This window comes from Clavelina lepadiformis, chromosome 4 (genome assembly GCF_947623445.1).
Source record: "Clavelina lepadiformis chromosome 4, kaClaLepa1.1, whole genome shotgun sequence".
Taxonomy (NCBI): domain Eukaryota; kingdom Metazoa; phylum Chordata; class Ascidiacea; order Aplousobranchia; family Clavelinidae; genus Clavelina; species Clavelina lepadiformis.
In genome coordinates, this window is record NC_135243.1 from 15,574,514 (window position 1) to 15,588,566 (window position 14,053).

At 35.2% G+C, this 14,053-nt stretch overlaps 1 protein-coding gene across 1 annotated transcript; it reads right to left on the reverse strand.

Annotated features, from left to right (window-relative positions):
* Nucleotides 1–11,062: 11,062 nt before the first annotated feature.
* On the reverse strand, nucleotides 11,063–13,841 carry LOC143452823 (cyclic nucleotide-gated channel beta-1-like). The gene has a single exon (XM_076953950.1). The coding sequence runs from the start codon at nucleotides 13,683–13,685 to the stop codon at nucleotides 11,967–11,969; it is 1,719 nt and encodes a 572-aa protein (XP_076810065.1). The 5' UTR covers nucleotides 13,686–13,841; the 3' UTR covers nucleotides 11,063–11,966.
* Nucleotides 13,842–14,053: the final 212 nt, after the last annotated feature.

Consider the following 14,053-nt stretch of genomic DNA (forward strand, 5'->3'; position numbering starts at 1 on the left):
TTTTTTGACGTAGGGCCTTTTTCGACTTATTCTTTATCGAATTACCTTATTCATGAGCCCAACAATCTTATCGAATTGCATTGCTTAAGCTAATACAATGGATAAGTACAGCAATAGTCTAAGACAACGTTTTTGAAAGCAAAAACATGTGACTACAACACGGTCGTTGAAAAAAATTAAATCGTCAATATTAAATAGCATTAAGAATATTTGATTGCTACAAAACGTTGCAAATAAAACAAATAAACAACAACACACAAGCAATAGGAGTAACGAGCCACAAAAAAAGTTGGGTGACAACCAACCAACGCAAAACATGTTATTGGTCAGAAATTAACGGTCTGACAAAATACGGTACATTCAGATACAAATATCAGACTGCATACAGAGAGCTTATCTTTAGCATGTGTTTAAATGAAAGATATAGGTCAACAAAAGACATGAAAAGCGATTTGGGACGTTTGACCATATTTTTTATTATTGTCTGTGACGGCACAAAAAATAAAAGGCAAACCCTTTGTAATACCTTAGTCAAACTCCCGGCCCACGGGTCACATCCGGCCCGCTTTAAAATAAAAATTGGCCCGCAATGTTATTTTATACATTGAACTATTTCTGGCCTGCGAGATCATTGTACAGTATAACTTGCTTTTTTCAACAAATCGCACCATACAGCAGCACAGCAGTTGCCCCACCATACGATAGAATAAATCCCGATACATTTATTTTAACGCTTGTAATCTGGGCTACTTTTTTTCTTTATTGTTTGTTAATTCTTTAATGCTTTTGCAAGGAGATAAATGAAACATAATGATGTAAGAGAAGAATAATCAAAAATAGCCCAGTCAAAAACCTTAAAAAACATCAAAAATTTGGTGTTGTTTCGCTGACTGTTTCAATTTAAGTACTCGTGTCACGAAACGTTCAATCAAATTTTATCCTTACGGCCCGCGGTGTTAAATAAGTTTTTAGTTTTGGCCCCTGGTGCGATTGAGTTTGATACCCCTGCCTTAGTTAGTCTTAAGTTCTCTTAGTCCTTTTAGTTCTCTTATTCCTACATTCCTACTATGCTAGTACTCTTAGTCTCTTATAGTGGTAGTCTTATTTAGACAGGTCCGGAAAAAGCAGAGAGTCTAGTATACAAGTGCACAACCAGATGACATCACAATTAGATTAGCTATGGTGTAGTATACAAAGGTAACCTGTGGTTGTGCACTTGTATAATATAGGCCTACAGATCCAAAGCAGAAAACCACTAAAAACCAGCAAAAATATAGTCTAGTATGGAAGCGCACAATCAACCCAAAGATACCAAGTTATGACACCATTGTATTGTGGGCTCAAAAACATGTGATGTCACAAAAAATCGTCATCAACTTCCGGCGGTAATCCCCATCAAAAGTTGGAAAAACGCGTGTTTTAAGCCTATTATGAACTACTTTAACAAACAAAATTCTAAAATTTTAGACGTAGAAATGACGTCATGATCAAACTCTTTAACCCACGAAAAAAATTTACACCCTAACCCAGGGGTGGGCAAATGCATTCAATAGAAGAGCCATTTGCAGAAAATACAAGTACCAGCGAGCCTCAACATTATGACTAGTAAACGCATAGTTTTCTTCCCACTCTAGGCTAGAGGTTACTCTAGATTAAAACCTCTGTTTTCATCTTCACATTTTTGTTTTTTGCTAGCATTAGATGTCATCGTTTTCGTTTTGCAGTGTATTTAAGTAGACTAAAGCTTACTGTCTTAGCAATGAAATTGCGTTGACTTGCTGTTAACTAACTCTTCGGATTCTATGTCTAGTGTTACGTCATAAACGAAATGCTGGCCTAAATAAAGAAAAGAAAAAGAGAGAAACGTTTATAAACGATACTCTTGGTAGCCTTTACAATTTTTTTTTGTAATTTTACAATTCGACTAGAAGAGCCACAAAAATCATGCCGGCGAGCCGCAGTCTGCCCTCCACTGTCCTAACCTAACCTAAACACCCTCAAAATGGAACTGAAATGTAATCAGTTTCTGGGGATACAAAAATCGTCAGAAAAAAGGGGAATCCCAATTATATGGCTTCCAGCAAACGCCACGTTTAAAAATACAACTTGAACAATAACGTTTGTTCAGAATGGTATATCACAATTAATACTCAACAAAATACAATCAAAGCATACAGAAATAAAGTAAAACAAAAAATAAGACCATCAGAAATTGACTTCACATAAATGTAAAATCATACACGTCATATAGCCTTCCCCCACTCAAACTTCCCTCACTCAATGTTAAAATTTGTGTTTTTATACACTGCCATGATAGTTTGTATGTAGACTAAACCCGCTAAACCAAAACACGAGTTGAAGGTTAATCTCGCCCACATAGACACAAACAAATGCTTAGCTATGGCGCTGCTGGAATATAATCGATAAAGACACAAAAGTTTGTATTTCTTGTACAATGCATCTCAACTTTTCTATTATTGCTACCTTTATGAAGGCTTGACAATGATGTGATTTGCAAATAAATAGGCCCCATTAAAAGTGGTAGGCCCGGGCTAATTGACCCGCTTGAACCCTCCCCCGTACACTGGCCTGAAAGTAACCAAATAAATTACTTAAGTAGATGTTGTGTCACTCCCGAAAAAATCCACTCCGCTAATCCCTAAGTAAAAGTATTGCTGTTTAAAACTACTCAAGTATGAATTAGAAAGTAGCACATTTTAAACTACTCAAAAAGTAGTTATTTATCTAAACATTCTAAACTATTAGGTTGTTAAAGTACAAGTTACTAAGAGCTTGTTAAAAGCAATACAACTGCAAGGAAGTACATACTGCTATGAAGCTCAATGGTTTCAAACATATATTTGTCCTTCGTCAGAGCATTGTTACGTGTAGACTGTATATAAATGTTTTGTGCAGATGTGATAGCAAATGGAAATTACTGCAAATTATCTTCGAATTAAATTGCTGACTACTTTCTACTTCAGCATTTGGTAACTTACTCAATTATGTTACTTTGGACTAAAAACTACTTACGTAAAAGTAGAAGTATCCAATAACAAAACTACGTAAGTAGCCAAAGTAAAAGAAGTTTACTTAAGTGAGGGGCAAGTCCAAAAACAAGTAGGCCGAGATCTTATATGAAAGAACACTATTAACTGAACATTCTGCTACGATATTTATGAAAAATAATTTGTGGTTAGATAGTTATCGACAAAAGAGAATAGCAAAATTCTCAGTTTTTGGCCTTCATGGTGACGTAGATCACGGCTTTTGTTATATCATAGATTAGTCAACTTGCTTGATAACATGTTACTTCTGTTGCTTTCCTTGCGCGGTAGTCAACTGCGCTACCAACATAGGTGGGGAGTACCGAATTACTGTAACGTTGTAATTTTTCATTACCGATTCCGGTACCGTCGGTACTTTTGAAAAAACTACCTAATCTCTGTACCGAATTACTTTTTTCAAGAAATTTCAGTTGGTTCCGGTACTCGGTACTTTTCACGTGATTATTTCAAAATTAATTTTAACAAGTATTTTTTCAAAAATACATGTTAATTAATCAATAATACTAATTTTAGCATCTGTTGATCTTTTTTGATATGGAAATGTCAAGTTAAATTGCAAGCGATTAACGTCACATATGGTTTGACCTGGAGTAACCTTTACCGGAGGCATAATAGCGGCAAAAATTGCATTTGCAGCAGCATCTTTTCCGTAAAAAGGACCGGTACCGAGTACCGACAAAGCACCGAACTACTCTTTTAAAATAATATCAAATACTGGAACCGTCGGTACATTTTTTGCCAAGTACCGATACCGTTAGTAACGTTAGTTGTAACAAGTAGGCCTACATACGTAATATACAGTAGTTATTTCTAAATTTATGAACTTGCGAATCTTGTGTGTGATTATATATGACATCACTAGAGCCTTGTCCATGTCACAATTAAGGCCAATTTTGCGATTTTATTTTGCTTTTGATCACCAGAATATTTAGCAAGTAGTGCTTTTTTATATAAGGACAACTTGATTTTGGACTTTCCCCTACCTTTAAGTGTGTTTCTGTGTTAGAACTTGCCATGTTGATTTGCCATAGCATTCATTCATCATGCTAGTTGCTAAATGAAAAAGTGGATTAACATCGCTTTTTTCAGTCACAAAGACGACTACCTGACACTCCCGTGTTAAAGAATGATTTACCCAAGTGTTTCTTAAAATAACATAGTAAACTAAGTAACACATCCTGATTCCTTTTTACCATATTTCAAACAAAAACCTGCTCAATTTATTTAGACAAGGCGGGCAAAAATGTTCCCAATTTATGGCATACAATCTTGAAACTCCGTATGTCTTGCTTATCATGTGATTTGCAAAGATCAACCAAGTTTTCAGATAAAAGGGCAAGTTAAGATCTTTTCACTTTATGCTTGAGTGAGTGCGGGGGGGGGGGGGGGGGCAAATTTCAAAAAGTCGTTGAAATCGGCGTAAAACCGGATCTGGCCTGTTAAGTAACAATTTTGGAAGCTGGGCGTCCGTAAGAAAGGAATTATTTCTGCTCAGTGAGAAACGCAAGTAGGAAAAGGTTGGAAGCCACTGGGCTAGAATACTGATAAACTAGTTTCGACGCTAGATTTTTTTGTACAGTAAGTAGTAATAGCCAAGTAGGTGCAACTACTGAGTCGGAGACGAAATTAGTTAAAAGTGGAATTTTAATAATGGTGGTGGCACGCATAGAGAAAATACTGTAATTTAGTTTCGGCTTATTGCTTCGATTGAATGTTGCCATCATCCACAGGCTACGTACTAATAGGATAAAAATATTTGTAACCGAGACTCAAGAGCCATTAGAAATCATCGTCGATTGCATGTCGTGCGTTATCTCCTCCAAGAACAGGTGTTTCGTTAATAAATTATTAAAAACATTACATCGTGTTAATTACTTGTTGTAAGGTATGTAATAAGATTGGTAAGCAAATTTCGTTATTCATTTTTTGTTGTTGAAATCATGAGAGAAAATAGAAATGTTTATTACAAGGCCTATCATTAAATTTGCCCCTTAGTGTGCCTTTAAAGTTTAAACTATTATGTCACAAAATCCCAACAAAATCTTTTCCAGACGAAATCGGTTAATCGCTTACCGCTTAAACACATACTGTATATCGTTTTATTGCATACAAATTTGAAGTAACAAATGAAATCCTATCTAATGTTAAGTAAAATGTTGGTTAATGGCATACCGCTTAAAAGAGCAAATCGGATTATCGCATAAGGTATTTGTTGCTGCTTTCCGTTGTTCTTTCTTTCGGTTAATTGCATATTTAAGTGAACAAAATGTTTCAACAAAAAACATTTGCAGGTCATGTGTTCTGCGACTCAATAACGTAATTCACTTTCAAATTAGCAGCTGGTTTTCTTCCTACGAAATACCAGACAAAATATTTGCAATGCTCATTAACTCGTCATAAAAAACATTATCATCGTCGGTCAAATCGTTTTAGTTTCGGTGCGCTAGACATTGACGGTAAACAATGTTTTCATTAAAAAATACATTATTTATTTTGGATTGATTTTAGGATGCGAGTTTGTTATTGCAGATTACCAAACTTAGCAGCAACACTCATTGTTTTGCGTCCACACAGCACAAATAATAAAAGAAATGATTTGGGATATATGGCGATTAACGCCTCTCAGCAAATAACGATCTGGTTAGACTAAGAGCTACAAAGAGATAAGACTGCATCCGATTGAATAAAAAACTCATCTGCGGCAAACTATGTAAAATTGACAATCCGCCTCAGATACCACATTCGTGCTTACTCAGTGGAATCCAATACAAACATTGACAATATTAAACTTATTTTCTGTACATATTCAACTCAAATATATTTAACAACAACTAGCGTTGCTAGTACATAAATGCACATGCATTGTAAGAAGAAATAAATAAATAATATTCTGCACAATACTACCAAAACAGATTTGAAATAATGATGTGATTTTATTAAATAAACAGAAAACAAAACGTTCAATAACAAACCAGGAAAGTAGAAACATACAATTTATTAAACTGGGAATAAACCAATTGAAGATAACGTTTACGCATATGTTTTTAAACCTGATCAACGCAGATCAATTAACAAGAAAAACCTGATAATTTCTAGACTATATTCCTATCTTATTACAATATGTATTTTTGAATGGAAACAATGTTTACCAATGTTACCACTGTTCCAATGTGTATTACCGCCATTGTCATTTTCAGCGTCCCCCCGGTTTCGTTGCGTCAATTTTACTTCGCTTTTAATAACTTGACAATTTAGCATCGTTGCAAATCTTTATGCTGGACAGGGTGGTCAACCAAGTTTGATAAATATCTACACATACATGTTATAAACCTAAGAGAGTAGGACTTCCATTACGGTTACCGGTATCCATTACATTGTTTTTGTCTTTTTTTCTGAAGTCTTTAGCGAAACAACAATGCAATACTTAGTAGCAGCACAAGCAGCAAAAACTCTTTATGCTGAGAAAAAATTAATTGAATTTGATTTTTTGATTTTTGATTCTGTACATCGTAATTGGTTTGTCATATTTTCATCTGTTAGTTTGTTGTGATTTTTCGACTTGACAATCTTTAACTTGGAAAAGAATGATTCACACAGATATGTTGTTTCCGTTGCTGCTGTGATACGCATTGCCAATTGCTGGAAATTGGGGAATTTGTCTTCATAGATATATTTTCCGTAAAACTCAATTTTTCCGTTTTTTTTCCAAACAAATGTTTTGATACCATACTCGACTGAAGATATATTAACTCCATCTGCAAATACACTACAGCTGCTTCCACCTGAACGTCAAATGGACACATAAAAATTTGGAATAAATTGTCAAATTTTTTTAGAAAAGTGAATCTTTCTTTGAATGCTTTAAACAACTTGTTGATTTCGTTGGCGTATCTACAAAAATCTTTGCTGTCACTTTTGAATCCATTCAATAATGGAAAGTGAATAGCCGATTTAAATTTCAGCTGACTTTCCTAAAGTTGAAGTTTCCTTATAAATCCTTGTACATCTTGATAACTCCCTGGGATCAATGTATTTTCGCCTAGAAGTTTTTGATTGTCTTGATTGATTGATTCTTGATTGTTTTTGATTGATTAACTTTTTTGTGATGTCAACAAGAAAAGCTAAATCTATCAGCCACTGATTAATTATTATCATATATAATTGAGGAATGTCATCATATTTTTCTTTCATAAAAATTCGAATTTCCTCTTTCAAATCCCAAAACCTTTCTAAACATTTGCTGCGACTCAGCTGGCGAATTTTCGCATAAAAAGCAAGTCACTATACTCGGATTCTACAATTCAATCAAATATTCTCGAAACTGGCGGTGTTTGAGGAAGCTACTTTTTATCGAGTTAACGGCTAACTACATCTGTCATCACGTGAGACATATTTAATACCAGTGCACACAAATTTTCCAGGTGCAGAAAACAATGGGAAAAACAAAACAACAAACATACCCTTATCAACATTAAAATTTTTTCTGCTTCAGCTGGAGAATCAAAGTAATCGCCCCAGCATTTTTGCCAATCATCGATGGTTCTCCATCTGATGCGTTACCAAAAGGTTTTTTCAAATCCAGTAGCTGTAGTTGCACTCATTTGATAACTGCATCTATCGTTTCCAGTAGTTCTATTTTTTAAGCTTACAACGTCCAGAAATGCCTCAGCCACATTCATTTGGCTGCCAATGCCTCTGTTGTTCGTGTCAACGATATCTGTTGTTTCATGAAAAGCCAGTGAGAAATATGCAAAATTTTTGGAAGTTGTCTTCAGCGCTTTACGAATTTCTTTTTATACTTATTTCGGGGTTTATATCTTCTCAAAAATCAACCAGTTATTCACTCCGTCTTTTCCAAGCTATGCTGAACATTTTACCGAAATATATAGCCTAACTGTAATAAATGCACTTTCACCAAAACATGTCATGTAGTAACTCAGTGAAAACATCAACATGTTATCACTGCAACAATTGGATGGTTTTACCTGGAACTAATTCAACAGGTAGCCTGTTTCACCTGCACGTTCATAATCGTGTAACGAACATAGATCATAAGCGGCGACACGCAAAGTGCGCATCTTATGTTTTCTTGTGTGACGTCCCATCGACGTGATTGCTTTACGTTACGATGCCCATTTGAAACCTGAGCCCAACCCATTCTAAATTTGAGCCCAGCCCGCCTAAATTTTGAGCCTGGCCCATTTAAGACGTGAGCCCAGCCCATTTCAAACTTGAGCTCAACCAATTTGAAACCTGAGCCTAACCCATTCTAAACTTGAGCTCGACCCATCTGAATTTTGGGCCCAGCTCACAGAAAGAGGTTTTTCTCCAAATTACAGATTTTAAAATATTTATATTTTGTTGGAATCTGTACTTGATTGGGATAGCATTGACGGGCTATTTTCTTCTTGATACTTAATGAAAAAAATAATTATAAATTAAAAACTAACATTTTGTCTCTATTGTCACTCACCTCCCGGAGTTTAGCTCCCAACTGAGTGTTTTAGTGTGCACAGTGGGTTTTAGGCTACCTGCGGCAATAAGCCTACTCGTACGATGTCTTTTTCTGATTCAGAAGCGATATGTTCCACTTCAAGCAAGGTGTTTCTATTTGAAAGATTTATTCAGCATTGATGTTTATTTTTCGTGCATTGAGCGACAGTTGTAGCATTTGTAGTGATATACCGAATTACAAATTGTGCATATTATTAAAAAAGTTATATTGTCTTTGGCTAGTCATTTGTCATTCAAATATTTAATTCTTAAAACGAAAATAGTTTGCAGGACTTCAAACAATAAGGTACCTGTACCAATTAAGGCCCACCTAACACTTTTTTGAAAATAACTCAAGAACCACAAATGAGAATAGACTGAAAAATCGTATACTATTAGTAAGGGTATATGACTACAACATATTAAAACCACAATACCTGACAACCCCCCAAAAGATTTTTATAAAGAAATTAAAAATTCCAAAAAATGGGCCTTATTAGGAGCATAGGCTCCTAATAAGGCCCACCAATTTTGTGAGTATTTTGATTCAAAACATAGCTGAAAAATCGTATTAAGCAAATAAAACAAGACAGCAACCACCAATTTGGGTAAGACAACGACCAACAAACGTGGGTTGAAAACTTAAAGGTAACTGCAACAACTTGCCAACTGATGACTGGAACCACTCTTGAAGTTTGGAAATCAATTAGCCAAGCATCTTGCATGGGCCTTATTAGGCGCATGTGGCATCCACGAAAAAAATGTCACATTTTTATTATCAGAAAAATTTTAGCAAAAAAAAGTGCATTATCCTTTTCAATACTAAGTTGGTTGTTACATGAAAACTTCAGCCGACTGACAACAGTTCATTTAACCGGCCAAATTCTCACTTACTTTTTTTCTAAATTAACAAAACCACCTTAACTGCAAATATCAAATTTTTGTTGTGCTCTAGCGAATCGGTTGATCACGTGACAAGGATGAAATCTGGTAAACCATCATGAATTTGTATTAGTTTTTATATAGGGTTAAAATTTTTCATTTATTTGCACGGGTTTGCGAAATATGAGCAATGGGCCTTATTAGGCACAGGTACCTTAGATGTATGTGGTTTTGGGAAGTGCTTTTCAAGCGCTTGTAGTACACTTCGAGTGTTACGAATTTAGACGTGTTCTTGTTGAAAATATTTCCGTGACGTTAAAGTGTTGTCAGATTTTTGGTGGTTACAAACGAGATATTTTGTGACACAGTCATGTGACGTTTAACGGGTTGCCTACTCTGATTGGCTATCGCCGCTATAGCATAAGGCTATGAAAAAAGGAAATAGTATTGGCTTAATTCTTTTTGTTTAAATCTCGGCTTATGAAAGGTTTCTCTGTAAGAAGTATGTTTTGGGAAATGGCACATGCATAATTTCTTCTGATGTGATTAAAGACGAAAACATTTTAGAATATAAGAATTTGGACTTTATGAATGTTGTGCTGACTTAACGAAACAATAAGAGATAGCATAAGCAACAGAGTCAAAAGTTAAATAGGCAAAAGGAACAATTATAGCCTTAGGCTTTATGTCATCCACAAACACTAATTCGATCCCACGTATCTCAATTTTAAACAAATGAGTATATTCCGCTGAAGTTCGAGTTAAGCTGAATATATTGGTTTGTGCTCATCGTTCTAAATATAAACTTCCACGTAGATTAAGGAGCCGTATATGTTGAAATTTTGCGAATTTCATGATTTTGTTGGTCGTTTTACGTAATGGTTAAAAATGTGTGTTGAACCAACCAAAGGTTGGTTTTGTTTTTCAGAGCGGGGATTACCCTAGCAAATTGCGCGATGAAAAGTTTCAGGTTAATTGTTTAGGTTAGCCTAAATTCGAGTTGAAAATCGATGAAACTTGCCTTTTTGGCCAAAAATGGCCTTTAACATTCTATTGCAAGAGTTAAAGACATGTGATTTTAGTAGGATTTGATAAAATAATAGCCTTAAGTATATTGAAAAGGCATGCAAGATTTCAGTGAGCTCCATGCTGGACTGAAGGGTAAAGCAGTTTTCGCCGAGATATCGGGTGTGCAAAAGCAAAATTACGTTGTTCACCACGACTCGTGACCCAAAGCTGCCAGGCGTTTGTGCAGGCAAGGTACGGCCCTAAACGATAGAAATCGGGGAAAAATCAGTGTTTCCCTTTTTTAAGAGATCTCGATTTAAAACACTAATTTTGCAATAAAATCGGAGCAAAAGTTGGTGTTATGATTATGACGCTTTTGTTGGTTGCCTAGTCGTATTTGACGTAATTACGTTGTCACTATGACTTGAGCAATGTCCACAAATCGTTCCAATAGATAGCTGTCTTTGATTTGGCTATCTTCTTTGTCGGCTGATGAGTCTCTCTTCTGACCATGAAAGTTGATTGTTCTGTTTACATCAATATGTAAATGCAATTTAACACACACTTACTTATTCATTAGATTGCCCGCAAAGAAATGAACACCACAGCAGCAAACGGAATACACTTTTATTAACAGCGTCCAGTCGCCCGATAATATAATCGAGGTAATCACGTTTTGCCTTGAATGCACTTGGTTCACTGTAAAATTAGCTTTTCATTTCTCCCCTTGAAAATGGAAAGCATAAATATTTCTTCTGTTCGTTTCGTTGTTGACTTCGAAAAGTCGCACCATCTTGGCTAATTTCGGCCTCTCAATTCTGACGTATGTATTTCCAATTTTTGTACAATTCAATCGAGGTACGGTTTCCTCTTGGTTTCTGATTACGAGGTCTTCACATGATCGTTTCCAATGCAGATGTTTTCCACACGTAGGCTTATGACGTAACATAGACTCACGTGGTTGTGGTTCGGTTGTCACAGTGTCTTGTTTTTTTTTGAAGACATTGGTTTGCCCTGGAGTGCAATGCCGTTTTAGATAAAAAAAATGTCGGGTGTACACTTGTCATACTACGCAGTTTGGGCTCCTAGAGGGATTCTTTGATTAATTGCATTTTTAGTAAATTCATTTTATAATAAAATAAACAAAGAAATTAAGCCTTTTTACAAACAAATACAGGGGTTAAAATTACAGCAATATTTTAATTTTTACAACAATTGGATAAAGTATACATATAGGCTACAGTGATAAAACAACTACATGACAACAACTGGATCAAATAAGGATTTCAATGCAAAGTCCTTTTGACTTAAATCAAATAACATCATTGGCAAGAATTTGCCATCATGCATTAGGCCTAACCAATAAAAACAAAAAATAACACTCATGCAGCAGCTGCTAATATTGATTTTTTGAATACTGTGCTTTCCATTCCAAAAGATTATCTGAGCTTAGACTACTAAAGGGATTTACGGGCATATGTTATCCCTTGGTTTAAGTCTTGGCAAGTGTGTTAATCATCTCTTTGAATCTTCACATTTTAAAATTTTGGACATATTTTTCAACTCCTTGTTTGATGCCTTTGCAACATGGAACACAGCCTTTATCAAATTTAATCCCTTGTTTTGCTTCACACTATGCAAACCAGAAGACACAGCTGTTATTGTTTTTTTGACATTATCTTTCTTCAACATTTTTTTAGCTTTTCTTCTCAGAATGCCTTGAGCTTCTGGATAATTTTGAACAACTTCATTCAAGTCTTGTTTATAAAGAATAAATAGTGTTGTATACCCGGGACTGAAAATATTTGCAGTGCGTCTATTTCCACCTCCAATGGCTAGTAAACTAATTTCTCCAAAAGCAGTTCCAGGATAGAGTGTGGCATAAATTTGAGATTTTGTTTCACCAACAACTTGAACCATTCCATTGGTTATAATGTACATTTCACGACCAACTTCACCCTTTTTGCAAACATAATCTCCAGGTAAATATAAAATAGGTTTGAGCTTCAGCAGAAGGTCATACAACAACTGACGATCACATTCCTTAAAAATTTCCACCTTGCTCAAAACGTCCATGTGTACATTAATAGCTAGCTCTGTATGCATCTTCCCAGGCATCTGCTTGAGTAGATCATTTTCATTCAATATCTTCTGTGTATTCCAAGTATACTCAAACCAAAGTCTTACTTTTTTTTGAATTTCTATTGGAATATTATTTTTTTGCATGTAATTAATGCAAGCATTCTTTTGATTTCTGTAAGCCTCAACTTCAGCAGAAGCAGCTTGAACAGAATCCCGTACTTGACCAATAACAATTGAAAATATGAAAAGTCCAGCAAAATAATTCGATATTTGTAAAACATATTCTATTGTTTCAACGGGATCAGGCACATTTCCTATTGTAACAGTTGTCATAAATGCCCAGAAATAGCATCTAATATATGCAACACCTTTCAAGTTATAACCCCATAAGCTTGTGAAGCCCCACATGTAGGAGATATAATAATAAAAACAAGCATCGAGATGAACAATATATAACAAGTATCCGGTTGTCCTTGCGACACGAAATAAATATGCTTGTTTAAGACTCATTTCGAACCAATTGTTAAATTCAAAATATGAATCAGTTTTTATAAGCCTATTTACACGAATAAGAGGCTTTACCCCTATTAGAAAATATAACAAATCAGTTGGTGCAATAGCCAGCATATCTCGTTTACATCTCCAACTTGCAAAATAATGTGATTTTGTATTAGCTTTATCAGTTTCTACACAACCTCTTTTTAGGTATTGTCTTCGAACCTGAAACAATAACACATCGATGACATATGTGCAATCTGAAAGATAATCCAGTAGAAGCCAAATGTGAAGATTGCTAGCTGTTTGATAGGGAAATGATGCACGTAATGGAATACAAATGGCATTATATAAAAGAGCCACTGTCACCAAAAATTGCCAAAAGATGTATAAATTATCATTTTCCGGGTCTACAGATGAAGATAATTTGTAATTTTTTACTTGGTACCACAAATTAAGTTTTTGTTGTGAAGATGACTTGAACAAAAAGTCATCTTTTGCAGTTTTTGCGTCTAACGTTGGTTCCAGCGACTCATCTGAGCTACTATCAGCATCATTAAAAAAGTTTTTTTCAGCTAGCCGTGCACGATCCACACATTTCCTGTTCCATGTTTCATAAGCTTTTCTGCTCAATGCTTCATCTTGGCTGGATATCATACTTTGCTACAAAACCTCCGCAAGATACAAAAATCACATATCTGCAAAAGGATATTGTATAATCATGTAGCTAAACATTTATGATTAAATTAACAGTAATAATTTGTTTCGCGGTCTATCCAATAAAAACTGCTAAAAATTACTTTAATGTCAACCTAATTATACATGACTGCCAACATAGGCGTCAATTTTTCATAAGAAAATGAAAAATGTGGGGTGGAAAATTGAATGTTGGGGATTACTCCCTTGTGAGGGCAGAAGATCAGCACAACATTCTCGCCGTTGGGTAGTTATATAATGCATTATCACAATGCGTTTTATGAAGTGACCTGGCCTACTTTTTCAAGTTGTCTCAAGAAAAATATTAT

Coding starts and splice junctions, on each gene's coding strand:
- LOC143452823 (XM_076953950.1), bottom strand. CDS start 13,685: ATGATATCCAGCCAAGATGAAGCATTGAGCAGAAAAGCTTATGAAACA.